This window comes from Bombyx mandarina, chromosome 21 (genome assembly GCF_030267445.1).
Source record: "Bombyx mandarina strain Sakado chromosome 21, ASM3026744v2".
Lineage (NCBI taxonomy): Eukaryota > Metazoa > Arthropoda > Insecta > Lepidoptera > Bombycidae > Bombyx > Bombyx mandarina.
This window is the reverse complement of record NC_143227.1, coordinates 4,862,558-4,882,629: the sequence shown is the minus strand read 5'-3', so window position 1 is coordinate 4,882,629 and position 20,072 is coordinate 4,862,558. Positions and strand designations below refer to the sequence as shown.

At 37.5% G+C, this 20,072-nt stretch overlaps 1 protein-coding gene across 2 annotated transcripts; it reads right to left on the bottom strand.

Moving 5' to 3' along the window:
- Window positions 1-10,501: 10,501 nt before the first annotated feature.
- LOC114253056 (uncharacterized) lies at window positions 10,502-14,310 on the bottom strand. 2 transcript variants are annotated; one of them, XM_028187800.2, is made up of 3 exons: window positions 13,842-14,293; window positions 13,540-13,745; window positions 10,502-13,403 (listed from the first exon to the last, which is right to left on the bottom strand). In XM_028187800.2, the coding sequence occupies exons 1-3, from the start codon at window positions 14,032-14,034 to the stop codon at window positions 12,873-12,875; spliced, it is 930 nt and encodes a 309-aa protein (XP_028043601.2). In that variant the 5' UTR covers window positions 14,035-14,293; the 3' UTR covers window positions 10,502-12,872. The 2 variants fall into 2 exon arrangements, with proteins under 2 accessions (XP_028043601.2, XP_028043600.2); XM_028187799.2 differs by having other exon boundaries at window positions 13,540-14,310.
- Between the last annotated feature and the right edge of the window lie 5,762 nt (window positions 14,311-20,072).

The window sequence follows — 20,072 nt, the reverse complement described above, 5'->3', positions numbered from 1 at the left end:
CTGTGAGCTGGTCCACCCATCTAAGCAATAAAAAAAAATTCAAACGACCGACTCCCTTTGCACTCTCACCTGACGTCCGATCGCCGCCCGGGGCGAAACCCAGAAAGAGCAGTGGGGTTCCGTAGAATTTTTTCCATGCAGCGCACTAGAGTGTAGGTACCGTCCGCTTTGCTTCGCCCCCTTAGGTCTGGTTCAAAATCAGTCTGCGGGTCGAGACGCGATACTCCGCCATCCAGTCGCTCTTTTCACGTAGTTATTACTCTCTTTAATAGGATGCTAGAGTACTGATAGCGCGTCAAGCAGCCTCGACCCCCACGCGTATTGATTAGTCTAATTTAAAATCTTTATATTACACGGTGCTAGTCATCCATTGTGTAAGTCACTAGTTAACATTTGTTAAGTGCATATTTCATCACAAACCGGAACTAGCTTGCGAGATTCGATCACCGCTACAACCAAATCGCTCGATGTGAATCTTATCCTGTAGACCATGACGACTTCAAGATTACGGTAGGCAACGGTTTTGCTCTGCCTCTGGCATTGCTGACGTTCATGAGCAACGGTAACCACTCACTGTCAGGTGGACCGTATACTCGTCTGCCTAAAAGTGAAATAAAAAAATATATATATTCCATGGAATATGAGGGCGCAAACGCCACAATTGGCAATAAATAACATAATAAATATATAGTTTAGTTTATTTACTTATGGATAACGACTTTAGTAATATTAAGACATTGTTATGATTGTTATTCTAAATGATAAAATGTTGTTTTGATAAATATCACAATAATGTAGGGTAGACACCGTAACGCCACAGTATAAAACGGCGGTGCGTGAACAGTGTCGCCTCAGTCTGTCTCAGGCAGTCAAGTCGGTCGGTCGCTCTGTCGGTCTGCCGGTTTTATTGACTTTTATTACAATTATTACAATACACTGGGTTCAACGGAATAAGAGTGATGACGGAACGGCCGCTCAGCCATTCTTGGCGCCGTCATCAGAAGTGGGATCAGAACTACTACTCTCACTGGCGTGCCATGTTCGATTTTTAGAAAAGCTACCGACGCGGTGATGTTGATTATAGGCTGCAGTACCAAAGTGGGACAGGGATGCAAAGGCATTGGGAGGATGATGTTCCCCACCTGCCATTAAAATAAAGCAGATTGAAAATGGTCCGCTGAATGTTGAATTAAGAGAAGTTGAATCAGTTGGTAAGAAATGGATGGACGAGCGGTCTCTGCAATCCAATGTGTTTTGATAAAGGTAAAGGTAAAGGTTTGGTAATGGTAAAGGTTTGGTAATGGTGAATCAGTCCTCTAAATGTTAGAGGATCCTGATAACTGACAAATTGACCGTATGGGCAGAGCGATTTGCTCTGCTGTAAAATGACTTACGTGTCTACTTTTATTTTCCTATCCAATTATCCTTCCTAAAACGCTGGCGGGCCACCATGCGAATCCTTAATCCTGGTCTTGTGTGTTGGCTAGATCCCGTATGGGTGATGCCTTGTGTGTTGGCTAGATCCCGTATGGGTGGTGCCTTGTGTGTTGGCTAGATCCCGTATGGGTGGTGCCTTGTGTGTTGGCTAGATCCCGTATGGGTGGTGCCTTGTGTGTTGGCTAGATCCCGTATGGGTGATGCTTTGTGTGTTGGCTAGATCCCGTATGGGTGATGCTTTGTGTGTTGGCTAGATCCCGTATGGGTGATGTCTTGTGTGTTGGCTATATCTCGGTCGGGGCTATATCTTTTGTGTTGGCTATATCTCGGTCGGGGCTATATCTTGTGTGTTGGCTATATCTCGGTCGGGGCTATGTCTTGTGTGTTGGCTATATCTCGGTCGGGGCTATGTCTTGTGTGTTGGCTATATCTCGGTCGGGGCTATGTGTTGTGTGTTGGCTATATCTCAGTCGGGGCTATGTGTTGTGTGTTGGCTATATCTCAGTCGGGGCTATGTGTTGTGTGTTGGCTATATCTCAGTCGGGGCTATGTCTTGTGTGTTGGCTTTAACTCAGTCGGGGCTATGTCTTGTGTGTTGGCTTTAACTCAGTCGGGGCTATGTCTTGTGTGTTGGCTTTAACTCAGTCGGGGCTATGTCTTGTGTGTTGGCTTTAACTCAGTCGGGGCTATGTCTTGTGTGTTGGCTTTAACTCAGTCGGGGCTATGTCTTGTGTGTTGGCTTTAACTCAGTCGGGGCTATGTCTTATGTGAAATAAAACAGCGCAAGGGACGCGCTGGAGTCAGTATGGCCGTGTGGGCGCAAACGCCACAATTGGCAATAAATAACATAATAAATATATAGCTTAGTTTATTTACTTATGGATAACGACTTTAGTAATATTAAGACATTGTTATGATTGTTATTCTAAATGATAAAATGTTTGTTTTGATAAATATCACAATAATGTAGGGTAGACACCGTAACGCCACAGTATAAAACGGCGGTGCGTGAACAGTGTCGCCTCCACACGTCCTTACGGATCCATCAGATCCAATAACCTTTGCATTAGATGCCTTCAGCTCTAATACTAGGGGCAGGCTTAGGGACCCCGGTAACCGTACTCGTCGAACTCGACAAAGAGGTCGACGTGCAACCTAACCCATGCATCAGCCCGCTGAGTTTCTCGCCGGATCTTCTCAGCGGGTCGCGATTCCGATCCGGTAGTAGATTCATTCGCGAAGCAGCTGCTCTTGAGTTGTTAGGTCTCCTTCGGAGGCGCTCGGGTAGCTGTTAGCAAATCCCACCCCTCCTGGCTGAGCCTTTGCTCGCCCACCTGTCCTGGTGAAACTGGAAAGGCCTTCGGGCCACCAGTAAACTTTCAACCATAAAAAAAAAAAAAAAAAAAAAAAAAAAAGTGTCGCCTCAGTCTGTCTCAGGCAGTCAAGTCGGTCGGTCCCTCTGTCGGTCTGCCGGTTTTATTGACTTTTATCACAATTATTACAATACACTGGGTTCAACGGAATAAGAGTGATGACGGAACGGCCGCTCTGCCATTCTTGGCGCCGTCAAATACATACGTAGGTATCGGTTATTATATTAAAATTATGTATTTAAGAAAATATAGGGTGTTTGTTAATCTGATAAAGGCTTAAGTTCCCGGTTTAACGGCACATTGTGAACGGAGCATTGTTGTAATTGTTTAAAAAGTTTTTAATACTTACCTTTGAAGGCAGACTACTGTAAGCAAATTTTGATATCGATCAGAAAACGGAGAGGGATGCATTCCAGTCATTTTTATTACATTGTTGCGTGTACGATCGGGCATGCCCCACTTCGATAAAGCGGCACGACACGAGAACCCTCTCATCGTGGCCGCCGGTAACTACATTCCCGATCCTGCGGACAGAATGGAAAGCAGTCGACGTCGCCCCAAACAAGTCATTTCGGATCCTCCCGATCCACTAACGGTGCTTTTAGGTACCTCAAGCACCGCTCATCGTTCTTTTCGAACCCGTCGCTTGCGACGAAGGGCTCGACGAGTAAATTAACCCTCAGACACAGCCCACTGAGTTTCTCGCCGGATCTTTTCAGTAGGACGCGTTTCCGATCCGGTGGTAGATTCTGCGAAGCGCGGCTCTTGCTAGGGTTCGTGTTAGCAACGTCATCAGGTTTGAGCCCCGTGAGCTCACCTACTAGTTAAGGCGACGCTGATATAGCCTCTCAAGGATATCAGCTTAGGTAGGAAAAAAAAAAAACGATCGGGCATACCGGGTAACTAGGACCAGTGTGATTAGTGGGAGTTTTTTAACGTTCTCAATAGCGTAAAAGTTAACTAAAATTTATATCGAATTAGAAAGTTTGCCGGTAGGGGCGCTGTTACAATTCCATACAACTTTGCAAAAAACTAGCACTAAGCACACTGGTGTTAAATGGTGACTGATCTTAAATATTAAATGTATTACCTACCTGTGCTGATGCCCTTAGACATTACTACGTAATTATCTCAACTGTATTGTTTAACGGATGTACCGCATCCAAATCAGCATTATGTTGTAGTTTTTCAACAAATTAATTTTCCCAAAAAACTACTTAATGCTCAACGCGTAGGTACATAAATTTTAATTGAATCTTTTAGCAAAGATGTTGTTCGGTGAATACTTTTAAATGTTTTTAATATTTGCAAAAATATTTTTAACTGATTAATTAAATAGCCATATATTAGCCGCCGTTCGACTACAACAGAGTTACCCAAACTTTTTTGTGCCGTAACCCCTTGCCATGTTTTTCCGTGTTGGGTAGACCCCCACTTACCTGATATTGATTTCCTGTAAATTTCTAACTGTAGTAAAGTTTAGTGTTAAAAACTTAAACTAAAAACACATGTTAATTTATACATTTATTAATTGAATTTAAATTAAAACTACTCAAAATAAAATGTTGTACCTATCTGTTATGTAAAATATACGTAACATAAAATAAACATAAAATAAACTATAAAAGCAACAAGTCAATATTTTTAGTGAGAAGGATGAACCTGATGGTTTAATAATAAATTATCAACATTTGGTGTCAAATTTGTAAGGGTTAATCTTAAATCTCCTCGGCTAATGATGTCCAGTCTGTTTCTTTTTTTCGTTAGGAGATTGGTAACAGCGCTGAACCCCTTTTCCACTAGGTATGACGATGGAAAGGAAATTTATAATTTCCTCGCTATATTCCATAATACGGGATAAGTAACGGGTATGTTGTATAGACATCAACCCAGCGAAAAGTACTGCGGTGCTATTTCAGAGGAGAAGCTCCACACGGATTTCCTCCCGGATTAGGAGGAGGAATCTCACACCCCCGATTACTCTCTTTAGACAACCCATACCCTGGGCCAGGAAGGTCAAGTACCTGGGCGTTACCCTGGATGCATCGATGACATTCCGCCCGCATATAAAATCAGTCCGTGACCGTGCCGCGTTTATTCTCGGTAGACTACCCCATGATCTGTAAGCGGAGTAAAATGTCCCTTCGGAACAAGGTGACACTTTACAAAACTTGCATAAGGCCTGTCATGACTTACGCGAGTGTGGTGTTCGCTCACGCGGCCCGCACACACATAGACACACTCCAATCTCTACAATCCCGCTTTTGCAGGTTAGCCGTCGGAGCTCCGTGGTTCGTGAGGAACGTTGACCTACACGACGACCTGGGCCTCGAATCTATCCAGAAATACATGAAGTCAGCGTCGGAACGGTACTTCGATAAGGCTATGCGTCATGATAATCGCCTTATCGTTGCCGCCGCTGACTACTCCCCGAATCCTGTAGGCTTAGTGCGAGTTTCAAAAATGGAATCGATTGACTCGCATCGAGTGTACGCTCTTCACGGTGAAACGTGCGGAGCTCTGAGTGCGAGTTACTCGATTTGCAGGACGTTTATTCATCTTGAGAAGCGATATTTTTTTCTTTTATATTGGTAGCACGCTAAGGCTTTTAATTGAAATGCCAAGCTTCCTAACGATATTTATAATTAGTCGGGTAATGGGTAATGTACCTGTGCTTAGTGCGAGTTTTTTTAATTACTCAGTCGATGTTAATGATATGTTTAATTTGTGTGAGGTTGTATCAGTGCCACCTAGTGGTAAGCTTATGAATCTCATTTTGTGGGAGAGAGAAGGTTTGTTTATGTTGCTGTCTCATGTATCGAATAGCTTTACCGAAGTGAGCCTCTCGATTATTGTATGTGCGAGTGCGAGTTGCAAATTAATGGATTTTGAGAGTATTTCTTCACTTTCAAGCAAGTTACGTAGTCACTAAAAATTTTGCCGTGAAACCAATACAATATCAAGATTTTTTCTTTCGTTTTTAATAATAATGTTGTTTTTTAAGGTTTTATCTATTGTAATGGTTTATACACATATATTTTTTCGGTTAGAAATTTTTTTTAGACGTCTAGCTAGTTGTAAATACATATTATTTCATTGCTTTTTCATTTAATTCTTATTAAATCATTGCTTTTTTTTAAAGATTTGTTTGATGAGAGAGAGAGAGAGTGAGATAGAGTTGTTTTTTTTTTATTGCTTAGATGGATGGACGAGCTCACAGCCCACCTGATGTTAAGTGGTTACTGGAGCCCATAGGTCTCAGTATAGTTACAACGGCTACCTCACCCTTCGAACCGAAACGCATTACTGCTTCACGGCGGAAATAGGCGGGGTGGTGGTACCTACCCGTGTGGACTCCCAAGAGGTCCTACCACCAGTGAGAGTATTCTTTATTGTACACAAAATGAATAAATATTGTGAAACATTCTTTCTTGGTTTTATCGCTAAGAGTGATCTCTTCCAGACAACCATTAGATGGGCAAGAATAACTTCGAAATTAATTGCACACTGTGTACCTATCTATTATAGAAATATATACACACACGCACATACACACGCGCACACACACACACACACACACGCGCGCAATATACATATTTACAGGTACATACGTACAGATTTATATTTATAAATTATATAGAAATTTGAACAATGTAATAATAATTTTGCTTCTTTACACATTTATAAATAAGGATGGATGCTCGTAATAATTTTAGTATATTTGGGCCACCTAATGAAGATCATCAACACTATTACCGTAAATACAATCATTTTATAAACGTTCAACGGGTAAATGATTAAACCTATGTAAAACATAATTTCTTTAATTAAAAAAAGCAGAAATAATTACCTATTCCAAGATTAATTATGTTAAGTATGTCTAAATATGTAATTACAATTAAATAAATTCTATAATAAACTTCTAATTCTAATACTTCTATTAAAGTTACTAAAAAAATATGTTTATGCTGGGCAGTTTTCGTGTATTTTAAAGGTTACGCCATTACGGCAAAGTTTGTTTACGAAATTGCACCCTTAGAATGGAAGTGGTATAACTAAAAAATTTAACATTAGTTTTATATTTCAAAACACTTATGTATTATTATTAAGAACCTACATTTTAAGTAATACGTTAAGCAAAAATGTTGTACTCCTTTTTACGAAGATTGCGCGGACGGAGAAGTATGAAATTTCCCACACTTATAGAGAATATAGAAAAGTAGTGCAGATTGCTAATATTTTTTTTTTAATTATGCATAAACAATAAAAAAATAAACTAAATGAATAAAAAAACCTTACACACATCACCATGAATTTGACACACACACACACATGCATTTATACTTTTTTTGTTTATTGATTTATCAATCTGTGGTCAAATTGAGAATAGATTAATATTTTTTGTCTTTAATATTATTTTTCTATAATGTAGTCTTGGCGACATAGAGCAATGATTATTATAGAAATGATGATAATAGAAAGGTGACAATAGAACTATAATAATGTTCAAACTTAAAATTTAAATAAATTATGGTCAAATTTCGACCACTGGACTATCATTAGTAGATAATAATAAAATCATTTATTGCCTTTCACACAGATTTAGATTATTACAGGCAGCCTACAAGGAAACAACAAAAAAACAAAACACTATTATATCATTTCTGGCAAGCAGCTCAACATTTGCACTTGTATATTATTAATAGGAATTTTATTAAGAATATTGACAATTTATGAGGAATTTGACAAGTACGGATTAGTTATAGATATATGTAGTTACATATTGTAAAATAAATTAGTTTTATAAGTGCAATAAAAAATAATTTAAATGATAAAATGATAAAGCCATACCTTTTTCCAATGTGACGATTAGAGGGTATCCTATTATTCTTTTCTATATTATTCTATCAGCTTATAAAATTAAACAGTCTCTTTTAGTCTAGAAAAGGACAAAGTACTCTTTCTGTCTTTTTCAAATAAAATGGTATGCCTTAAAGTGTTTAAACCGAAAAACTAAAAAAATACAATTATTGTATTACAATATTGAAGTTCACCAGAAACGAAGAATTTTGGGTTGAGCCACTTTAATTCTAAAGGTACAAAATAGTATTGAACACGTGACATTACCTGAATAATTTTGAAAGTAGTTGGTTCCCATTAAAATGCTGTTAAAATGCGTTGTATTTCATTTAGACGGTCTAATGCCAAAACATCACGTGCTACCAATATACGAGAAATAATATTATTGCTGCTCTCGGTGAATAAACGCCCTGCGAAGCGAGTAGCATATCTCAACTCACACTCACAATTCTTCATTTTTCACCGTATAGAACGTAAACTCGATTTGATTTTGATTTATTCATTTACAATTGAACAACTAGGAAAAAAAGATGAAAAGACATTTTGGAGGGACCGCGAGGAGCTAAATTGTGTGAATTGTTTTATTTTGTCTATTTAATGTTTCTTAGTTAATGCGTATTTAATATTTCTTCGTGTATAAGTGTAATTTTGAGACCGTCCTGGCCTAAAGGTTAAGGCGTCCGGTGTATTCGTATCTTGCAATGGACCGGTGTTCTAATCCCGCCGGCGGGTATCAATTTTTCTAATGAAATACGTACTTATCAAATGTTTACGATTGACTTTCACTGTAAAGGAATATCATCATGTAATAAAAATCAAACCCGCAAAATTAATTTGCGTAATTACTGGTGGTAGGACGTCTTGTGAGTCCGCACGGGTAGGTATCACCACCCTGCCTATTTTTGCCGTGAAGCAGTAATGCGTTTCGGTTTGAAGGGTGGGACAACCGTTGTAACTATACTGAGACCTTAGAACCAATATCTCAAGGTGGGAGGCGGCATTTGCGTTGTAGATGTCTATGGGCTCCGGTAACCACTTAAGATTAGGTGGGCCGGGAGCTCGTCCACCCATCTATGCAATAACAAAGTAACGTGGGTTTATTAACTGTTTAGTATCTGTGAAAGTGCGAAAATTAAAAAAATTAAACAAAACCGCTGGACGTAGCTTCTCGAAGTCTTCGAAAAGGTCCACTGAAAAAAATTTCAGTATATAATCAGCATTTTGCAGAGATTATATTTTATCCCATATTATCTGATCTCATTTCATTTCATTCCATGCCAATTGATTAATGCTTCAAATTAATCAAATCCATTTCACTCCATATTATCATTTTTCATAAAAAAAGATTAGGCTTTATGGCATGATACTTTTGCCTGTCTAGTTGGAAAAATAGAACTACTAAAGAAATACTCGATCGAAACGTTAAAACCCACTAATTTGTAACACGCACTCGCACAAATGTCATTCGTGGTACTAATTTCGGTAAAATTACTCGGTTACGAGATCACAACGTTAATATGAACTCGCACTCACAAAATAACACCGGGTACGTTTGCCGCTAGGGGCGCTGTTCCAATTGCATACAAATTTGAGCAAACTGGCTCGCTATCGAGAGCCTTACAAAACTCGCACTAAGCACACTGATCACGCAGGAGCCAGTCACCGTCGACGCCCTAGACACGTCCTTACGGATCCATCAGATCCAATAACCTTTGCATTAGACGCCTTCAGCTCTAACACTAGGAGCAGGCTTAGGGACCCCGGTAACCGTACTCGTCGAACTCGACAAAGAGTTCGCCGTGCAACCTAACCCATGAATCAGCTCGCTGAGTTTCTCGCCGGATCTTCTCAGCGGGTCGCGATTCCGATCCGGTAGTAGATTCATTGGCGAAGCAGCTGCTCTTGAGCTGTTAGGTCTCCTTTGGAGGCGCTCGGGTAGCTGTTAGCAAATCCCACCCCTCCTGGCTGAGCCTTTGCTCGCCCACCTGTCCTGGTGAAACTGGAAAGGCCTCCGGGCCACCAGTAATTCTTCAATCATAAAAAAAAGGGTATGTTGTTTTGCAGCCAGAATTGCTGATAATAATGTATATGTCTTGATATTATAAGATAGTATGATGTATGTAAATAGGTACTATCAGTGTATGTGTTGAGATCCACTATCGTGGACCCCCAAAGTTTTTTTCGCTAACGTAGACCCCTTGCAGGTTGTCATAGACCCCTAGGGGTCGATATAGACCACTTTGGGAATCACTGGACTACAATAACTAAACATGCATTTTCATAATTTTAGCGATTATTTAGTCTTAGAAAATCGATGATCTTCTCAACCACTAAATGGGTCCAAAATCACGTCCGTTCAGCTTTGTACGGCTTACAGAAACATTTAAAACTTTAAAATGTGTTTCAGTTACGTTAAACATTCTTGAAACCTAAATTCCAACGTTGACAGAAACCATATTAAGCATCCGGCAATGGTAAGCGTACGAAACTGGTTTTGATACAGTAGGACATTAATGAGTATATCAGAGGAAGTGTGAAAATGGCCCCGGTAAGCAACAAATTAAGGAGCGGTCGGTTAGCGTGGTATGGACATGTGACGCGTAGAGAGAAGATGCATGTGACTAGGCAAAGTAGAGGGGGGAAGAGGTCGACCGAAGAAGACATGGATGGAGTTTGTGAATGACGATATGAGAGAGGAGTGAGTGTGTTGAGGAGTGACGGCTGATAGAAGAGAATGGAAGAGAAAAATTAGCTGTGCCGACCCCGCCTAGTGGGATAAGGTGGAGAAAAAGAAGAGAGGACATTAAAGTAAGGATATTAAAACGGCTCAATTTAAATGAGTATCTCTTTATTGACGGTTGAGTCATTATGGCATACACGAAATCAACAGTCATTTCTAACTATCGTATTGAAAAAATCATCTCTAACGTACATAATTATGTTAAGACAATATATTGTTTGCATCCTTAAAATAATATAAAAATCGTTTTAATAATAAGATAAAAACGTAAATGAATATTGACAAAAAGTTGTTATAATAGTCAGATCTTATTTTTAGTAAGTTGAAACAATACTTAAAAGGTATGTTATGGGTGCTTAGTGCGAGTTTTTTAATGTTCTCGATAGCGTAAAAGTTAACTCATATTTGTATGGAATGGGATCGTTTGCGTATGTTTGCCGCTAGGGGCGCTGCACAAAGTGGGAATGAGTTGCTCGCTCCGGGCATTTCAATATTGCAATGATTGTTACGTTAAAATTAAAAAAAAAGACATTCCCGCCGAGTTTCTTGCCAGTTCTTCTCAGGACGGAGGCTAGTTTTTGTGAATTGGCGGTAGTTCTTTTTGACGTTCAACAAGTATGTACTTTCATTTATGTTGAATAAATTTTTTTTCATTTGATTTGATTTATTAACTTTTACGCTATCGAGAACGTTAAGAAACTCGCACTAAGCACACTGTAAAAATAATTTGCCCGCTAAAGGCACGATGCTATAGACTAATGTTTAACAAATACTAATTATACTCATAAACAATTAAGATAAAGTTAGAATAGAATACTGGGATCAAAATAATAATAAAAAAAAACCTATACTGTCCAAGTTTTTGTTTTAATACTATTTTTACTGAAACCGACCTGCGAGATTCAAAACTGCATCTATATATACATACACATTTTTTTTATTATAATTGCATAGCAACGCATAGATGTACTTAGTTGATTGGTAGAACCATGTAAATCCATGTTCAAAGTGTTGGATAAAATTAATATCTTCTCAACCTGTAAAAATTAAATACTAAAAGAGATATTATAAGTATGTAACTCGAGTGTGGGAGTTGAATCTGCCTTCATCACTTTGTACTCAAAACTATATCAGGGTATAAAAGGCTATTTAGTTTAAGCGACATTTTTGCAACTTTACAGGACAGCCAAGTAAATAAAAAACATTTGGAAAAAATATCATAACAAAAAAAACTTCTTCAGCTATTTCAATTAAGTAAATTGAAGTTCAATGAAAACATCATACTGTTAGTATTAATACCAAATAAAACAGACTTTAACTACAAATTTAAATGTTGTGTATTAACCGAAATGTCGCTTAAGTCACGCCTTTCAGCCCTCGATATGCTCTATATTCAGATCTGAATAGGACAATGGATATGGGGAAGAGAGTACCATCTCTTCCAAGGGCCATCTCATTCAACTGAATAACTGTCAGTCGTCGGCTATCAGAGCTCTCAATACCCTTGACCTATGATCAATATGTATCGTTCACAGAGTAAACTAATATAACTAGATTGAATTATCATTGTCTTAATAACGCTTGACAAAAAATGTAAAACAATAGTGTGATAGCAAAATTAAACATATTTTATTTACTTTTAAGATTCGATCTGTTTTAGGATTTTCACTTCTTAATGATCACATTACCAGCAATTAACCCGATGGACTGATATTAGTTGTTGATTATTGAATACCAGAGCAACCCACCAAAAATGTCCCAAACTTAAAAAAAATTTTTTTAAATCTATTGCAATGCTTTTGGACCCTGATGCTACAATGCAAGAAACCCTTCCTAAAGCATTTATAACTACAACTTTATAACTGTGGGATAAAACACAAATGTATTCATGTTTATGTAGGTCTACATTTCCACCTTTGCTCACTTCAATTCACTGTCATGGTAAAACTAAATTTATAAATGAACATATTTTATATTAATGATATTTTTGTTAATAATATACACATCTTATCTCTTTAATACTATTTTGTGCATGTTAAGTATTGTCTAACATATTAATTTTGTCTTTTAAAAATTATATTCTAATGCAAGGTGTGAAATAATATTTTTAATATGAAATATATTGTTTAAATATTATATAGTAATACTATGTATGTTTTTTATTGAAGCTTTCACTTAAAAGTTTCCCTATGCTTCTAGATTTACACTAAGTTGTGAATATCTGATGTGGGATTATACCACAAGACAAATGTCATCTAAATGAATAGTTCAAGTAACTTTAATCAAAACAAATGCAAAATATAAAATTGTAAGTAATATAATGTAATAAATGCAATTAATTGTAAAGCATTAAAGAGATACCAAAATGTTAATTTTACAATATTCATGCTGTAAATAAAAGAAACATTTAAATATTTTGAAAAAACTATACCATTTTACACCTTGCATTTATTCATGTAATTTTATCCATATTCACTGCCCAAAGTTGTAAGACCTTTGCTCTGTATAGCAAACATTATAGCTGCATCCAAAAACTCAAAATGATTGTCGCCTAGATTAGGATCCTGATTTTCATTAGTAGAACTTTGATTATCGTTAAAACATTGATATGATATTGATGAATCAGGAAACAGTGAAAACTGAGACATCTTCTGTGGATCTTCACAGGCCCAAGTCAGTTCATTTGATTCTTCATTTTCTTGAACTGTCAATGATGGAGATGATTCTCTTGATGGTGAATATCTGTCATTACTAGAGCAACTTGCATTTTCTGAATTGTTTATGTTGCTACTGGTGTTCTGATTTTGTAGGCCATGTGCAGAAATAGCCATTAAAATGCCTTCGTTTTCAATGTTCTGTCCAGGTGATTCATTAACTAATTCTGCAACATCTAATGCTACAAATCTAGAATTGCGTACTGCTGTTAAAAGCGATACATACTCCCGTGATTCTAGTATGCTATTTACAGTGTTATCTACAAATCCCTTTGTCATCTGAAATCAGAGAAAATATTTTTATGAGTTGAGATGTTTATGAGTTTAATTTTAACTTTTTAAGTTAAATTAAAAATCATAAACTTTAAAATTAACTTTTTAGATTTTACATCTGATAAAGAGAAAAAATAATTACCTGTCTTTCCTGCCACCGTGCTATACATTGGTCCTCTGTGTAGTTCTGTGAAACTACCATAGACATTGGTACAGACATTGCACTGTTAAAGCCACCACTAGTTCTACAATTACTTTCATTATTGTCATTAGAGCTCACATATCTTGGATACTGGAGCTTCCCATTTGACACACTTGTACTTGGAGTTAACAGAGACTTCTCGGAGTCTGTAATCACAGATTCTATTGTATTAAAGTCCTGATTTAAAAAATAATCTCCTAGTATCTCGAGGTTTTGCTTAGTTTCAATATCACTAGAATTACTTTCGCTCGATAATGACGGCCCAGGTACTGTTGAGTCTTCAGAGGAATCAGAATTTTCATTTTTCAAGTGATATTTTCCCTTGACTTGCCACGCGAATCTTGCCTTCTTGAGTGGGCGCTCAGAATCAGTCGAACCGTCGCCATTTTCTTGTCCTGTACACGACGATTCCTCACTAGCTTTCGTAATATTCATCACTTATTATTTCGCGTTTCCGAATTCGAACTTCTATTTCATTTGTAAACAAACCGTAATTAACAACCATATGATTGACAAGTACTTAGTTAATTAAAATTAAAATATTAAACAAGCCGTTTATCCAATTGAGATATACTGTACTTATTAAATTTAATTGAAGATATCGTTTTTTAAATAAATAAAAATAACAGTATTTACGAAGCTACTAAAATAGATGACAATAATGAACAAAGTAAACTGGCTCAGTCGCGCAACGAGAAACAAAAAAACAAATTACTTTTTGACATTTCTGCTTTTTTAAAACTGAACTAAAGGCATTGAAGACTGGATCATTCATCCTATAATACCTTTTTAATTGGAAATTTTAGCATCATTTGTAAAATTTTAACAATCATGAATCCGTATTTTTATTTTTAAGTTGTATCGTATACTAAATTTACCCATATTGCTTGCTATTTATTTAAATGTATTTTGAAATACACGTGATTAGATTTAAAATGTGGTTAAAAATGAGTTTTCTTTTTCTTATGTATACCGTTTCCTTTCTATCAAAACTCTTAAATGGTCCACTAAAAATAGTTTTTCACGTTCCTTTGTACTCAAAGAGGTGGGTAGGCTAAATAAAATAAACAAAGTTAACGAAGAATGAATTTCGAAAAACTGCAACGTCTTTTTTTCCAAATTCTAAAGCAGATTTGCTTCGCGCCTGAAATAAACATAAAAGTTGTAAAAAAAAATATTTCCGTACAGGATTGCAATTTTCCCTTTTCTGAGTACCTACACACTACATACCCCTGTGATATAATTGGAAAACAAGATAGAACAGCGGACCACATTTACATTTATTATCTATACATATAAATAAAATTAGTGTTTGTTTGTAATATTGAAATAACCGCTTTTTACTACATGCATATGAATATATGTACGGTACATACACCAAAATAACATTTTTTACAATTTTTGTCTGTCTGTCTGTTTATTCCGGCTAATCTCTAGAACGGCTGGACCGTTTTGATGAGACTTTCACTAATAGGTAACTGATGATATAAGGAGTAACTTAGGCTGCTTTTTTTAGACTAGCTTCGCCCCACGGCGTCACCCGCAGTCAGGGACGTCTTAAACTAGGTTGGGGCCCTTGGGCACATAAGAATTGAAGGCCCTTTTGGAAAGTAAAAAGAGCGAATTATAATAACATTTTTTTACTGAGTATGACCATTTAATAAAGGTAATCAAATACAGTATGATATATGTCATTAATGATATTAGAATGCTGCTGGTTTTTTGGTTACGATTACGATAACGGCTTCCAAACTAATTTCATCAATATAACCTAAAATTATTACCTACTGTGGTAAAACGTGGAGACATCGATTGCATTTTCTTATCAGCTTTAAATACAATACTTTTTGCGATTTTGTAGTGCTTACAGTTCTTTCGTCCTTTTTTATTTCTCTATATCTCACTTTTTACACACAGAGACGATCCTCCTTACCTCTCCCTCCATGTTAGTACAGTAGGAATAGGCGCAGTCATCGATACAATGGCGTAGTTAGTATATGCCTTGTAAATACCTTCTGATAAGATTACTGATTTGTGAAAAAAGTGTAAGTGCCCGACCAAAAGGTTTTAAGAATAAATGTGTGAGAGAAATTGTCGGTCCTTCGGGCCCCCTGAGAATGGGGGCCCTGGGCACGGGTCCCGTGTGCCCTTATAGTAAAGACGGTATTGCCCGCAGTTATTGTCGTACCGCGCGCAACATGGCGGGACTCGTCTATCAATAATAATAATAAAATTTAATGTTTCCGAAGCGAAGCGAGGGCGGGTCACTAGTATAAAATAAAATCGATACTTCAACTTCATGTTTTGAGGTGGGTTGGCTGCGGTGGGTGCCTGCGTTCACGTTGCTATCTATACAGGCTTCACTAATCCTATAATATAACGTGGGTTGTGAGCGCCTGTCTCTCCATAGTAATAGCTGAAGAGTACTAAACTATCCCGGTCATCGTTCTCGTCGAACCCGTCGCCTGCGAGGAAGGGCTCGGCGAGTAAATTAACCCACAGACACAGCCCACTGAGTTTCTCGCCGGATCTTCTCAGTGGGTCGCGTTTCCGAATCGGTAGTAGATTCTGCGAAGCACGGCTCTTCTGACTAGGTTTTGTGTTAGCAACAAGATCAGGTTAGAGCCTCGCGAGCTCACCGACTAGTTCAGTGAATCTAGAATAGCCCCTCGAGGTTATTAGAATAGGTAGAACAAAAAAAAAACGAATTGAATCAATTCATCAAGCTGCAGGCCGCTAGATGCCGCTGTGTCAAATACCTTATATTATTATTATGTTCCGAGAGATGCCGCCAAATATGTTTTTTTTTTTTTTTATTGCTTGGATGGGTGGACGAGCTCACAGCCCACCTGGTGTTAAGTGGTTACTGGAGCCCATAGACATCCACAACGTAAATGCGCCACCCACCTTGAGATACAAGTTCTAAGGTCTCAAGTAGTTACAACGGCTGCCCCACCCTTCAAACCGAAACGCATTACTGCTTCACGGCAGAAATAGGCAGGGTGGTGGTACCCACCCGCGCGGACTCACAAGAGGTCCTACCACCAGTAATTACGCAAATTATAATTTTGCGGGTTTGATTTTTATTACACGATGTTATTCCTTCACCGTGGAAGTCAATCGTGAACATTTGTCGAGTACGTATTTGTCAGCGTTAAGCCAGGATTTACACACATAAGTTCTTTTACAATGAAAATACAATACAATTCTATAAAACTTTAACATTACTTGTTTACAACAAAAAGCCACGCCTGAGTTATTCAGTGGTTTTTACACAATTAGCCATTTGGTGTTGGTTATAGCAACTACAACTTCTTTTATACAAACAAATGTAATTACTGGGAAACAATTCACAAAACATAGCTTAATATTCAAAATACATATTTTAGTGATTTTACATGACTCACATTTAATTTACTTTACATGAATTACTTTTAAGCAATATTAACTAACATTGTTATTATCCAGCCTAATAATAGATGGCGCCAACAACATCATTGCATAACAATTACAATACTTAATTAAATTATTAGTACTGTTAATTATAATATAAATTATTATTAATATTTGCTTTATTCATATTTAATCATTTATACAGTCATTTGTGTTTTTAAACAATAATATAAACATTAAACATATTCTGAACATTTTCACATCAAAACAGTGTCTGCTAATTATTAAATATGGTAGAATAACAGTTTTGTTGCTAATAATTAATAAATATTAACATAGAATAAACTAAACTATATATTATTATGTTAATTATTGCCAACAGTGGCGTTTGCGCCCATACGGCCATACTGATTCCAGCGCGTCCCTTGCGCTGTTTTAGCATTTCACATAACAGTAAACAAGGCATATCCCCTACTGGGATCTACCCAACACACAAGGCACTATTCACCCTTACGAGATCTAGCTAACACACAAGAGGATTACCCAACACACAAAGCATCACCCATACGGGTCTAGTTAACTCGCAAGCCATCACCCTTACGGGATCTAGCCAACTTACCAGGCATCACCCTTACGGGATCTAGCCAACACACTCGGCATCACCCATTCGGGATCTAGCCAACTCACAAGGCATCACCCACTTGGGATCTAGCCAACCCACAAAGCATCCCTCTCGGGATCTAGCCAACCCACAAGGCATCACCCATTCGGGATCTAGCCAACTCATAAGGCATCACCCAATCGGGATCTAGCCAACTCATAAGGCATCACCCGTTCGGGATCTAGCCAACTCATAAGGCATCACCCATGCGGGATCTAGCCAACTCATAAGGCATCACCCATTCGGGATCTAGCCAACTCATAAGGCATCACCCATACGGGATCTAGCCAACTCTCAAGGCATCACCCATACGAGATCTAGCCAACTCTCAAGGCATCACCCATACGAGATCTAGCCAACTCATAAGGCATCACCCATACGGGATCTAGCCAACAAGACCAGGATTAAGGATTCGCATGGTGGCCCGCCAGCGTTTTAGGAAGGATAATTGGATAGGAAAATAAAAGTAGCCACTTTAACAAATTATCAATCATTTTACAGCAGAACAAATCTCTCTGCCCATACGGTCAATTTTTCAGTTATCAGAATCCTCTGACATTAAGAGGATAGATTTACCTGTATCAAACCTTTACCATTACCAAACCTTTACCTTTACCTTTATCAAAACACATTGGATGGTAGAGACCGCTCGTCCATCCATTTCTCACCAGCTGATTCAACTTCCCCTAATTCATCATTCAGCGGAACATTTCCAATTTGCTTTATTTTAATGGCAGGTAGGGAACATCATCCTCCTAATGCCTCTGCATTTTTGTTTTATTTTTGTGCTGTAGCTTTTAATCAACTGTAATTCTTAAAGCTGCCTGTTAGAGCTTATTAAATTATATTTTATAAACATGTGACATTTATGACCCATCAATAGTTCAGCATGCCTGTTGACCATGCTCTCTCTCTTTGCAATAATGTGGTACTGAATTTCATACTGTTCACAAGTTTTTGAAACTCCTGAATTATCTTTTACCTTGGTGATTTTTATAAAAGTGACAGGGTTCCAAAAATGTAACTAAGATTTTTAAAGCAGAAATCAATATAGAGATCTGTGCAATCCTTTTTCTTGACTAATAATAAAGTGGCATCCCCTCTAGAAACCTAGGGTGCAGAGAGTTAATCACCCACTCATCCAAAAATAAATAATTATGAAAGGAAAAGTAATAATATGGAGCTACTGAACAGGGATGAGCTGTCTCTTATTATGACATTTTATTACAAGTTTATTTTTATTGTAATATGCTTGAACTCCTCACAATAAACAGGAGACATACAGTATGTACAGCGTTGTACTATCCTATCCAAATTAATTATTTCAAATCCAACTTTTATCTGCCTGATCACCATCTATGAGACATGATTTGCAAAAGTTACATGATGATTGAATAATGACTCCAAACTTGAGCGTTCACTGGATAGAAACTTATAAAAATAGATAAGTTCTCTTCAAAGAGTGCAACACTGAGAAGTTATTTTTAACAGATTAAAACCTATTAGGATGTCAGCAAGACTGTCAGTATTACCATATGATTATGATTACCATATGAAATTCTATAATAGTTCTAGTATTTTTCTCCATTAAAAGTCACAATGCTTTGTTTTGAAATCAGTTGACCCCTTATGCTCAAAAACTTTACATGAAGTTGTATAGCTTACTAAACTAGATCTGCAATGATTTAAGTCTTATTTGTGGTGATACCAGGTGATACGTTTGTCATCTTGACCTCGAAATGACGCAAGTGACGCAGTAACCACATTTAAAACCTTAGTGTTACTAAAAGTGCAACGAAAACTGAGGGAGTCATTATGTGATTGTGATAAAACTGAGTTATGTTTAGATTATTAACATTATATTTACAGTATATTTTCAATTTGACGCTTTCGGAACGGTTTTAGAATCGATATTATTTAGGAAGCGAAATACATACCACAGCGTATTTCTCAATAACTTGGATCGAATAAATTTAAGATAAATACCTGAAATCAGTATTTTTACCATCTCAGCGTCAGTAGCTTTTCCAAAACATCCACGGTCTAGAACTCCTTTTAAATATCCACATCCTTACTGAATGCATGGATCAGTTCGTCCATCACTTGCTCCAATGCGGTTCAATACAAAGACCAGATATCGGCTTATGTCTTGCTTGCTCTTTTGAACTCGATGTTCATGCGATGAAACAATTAGCTTCATGATAGTTTCGTCCACATTTCCGCATCGGTCTTGATGTCACGCCCTCATCAGAGTTGAACGGCGGCAAATAAAAGTTATAATGCCACCACAAGGGTACAGCAGCTATAATCACTTTTCGCCTTTTTAATACAGGTTGAGAGACCCATCACTTGTTCAACAGTGGGTTACTTCATTGGGAGGCTTACGATTAATTTTGGGGCTGTGATCCCACTTCTGATG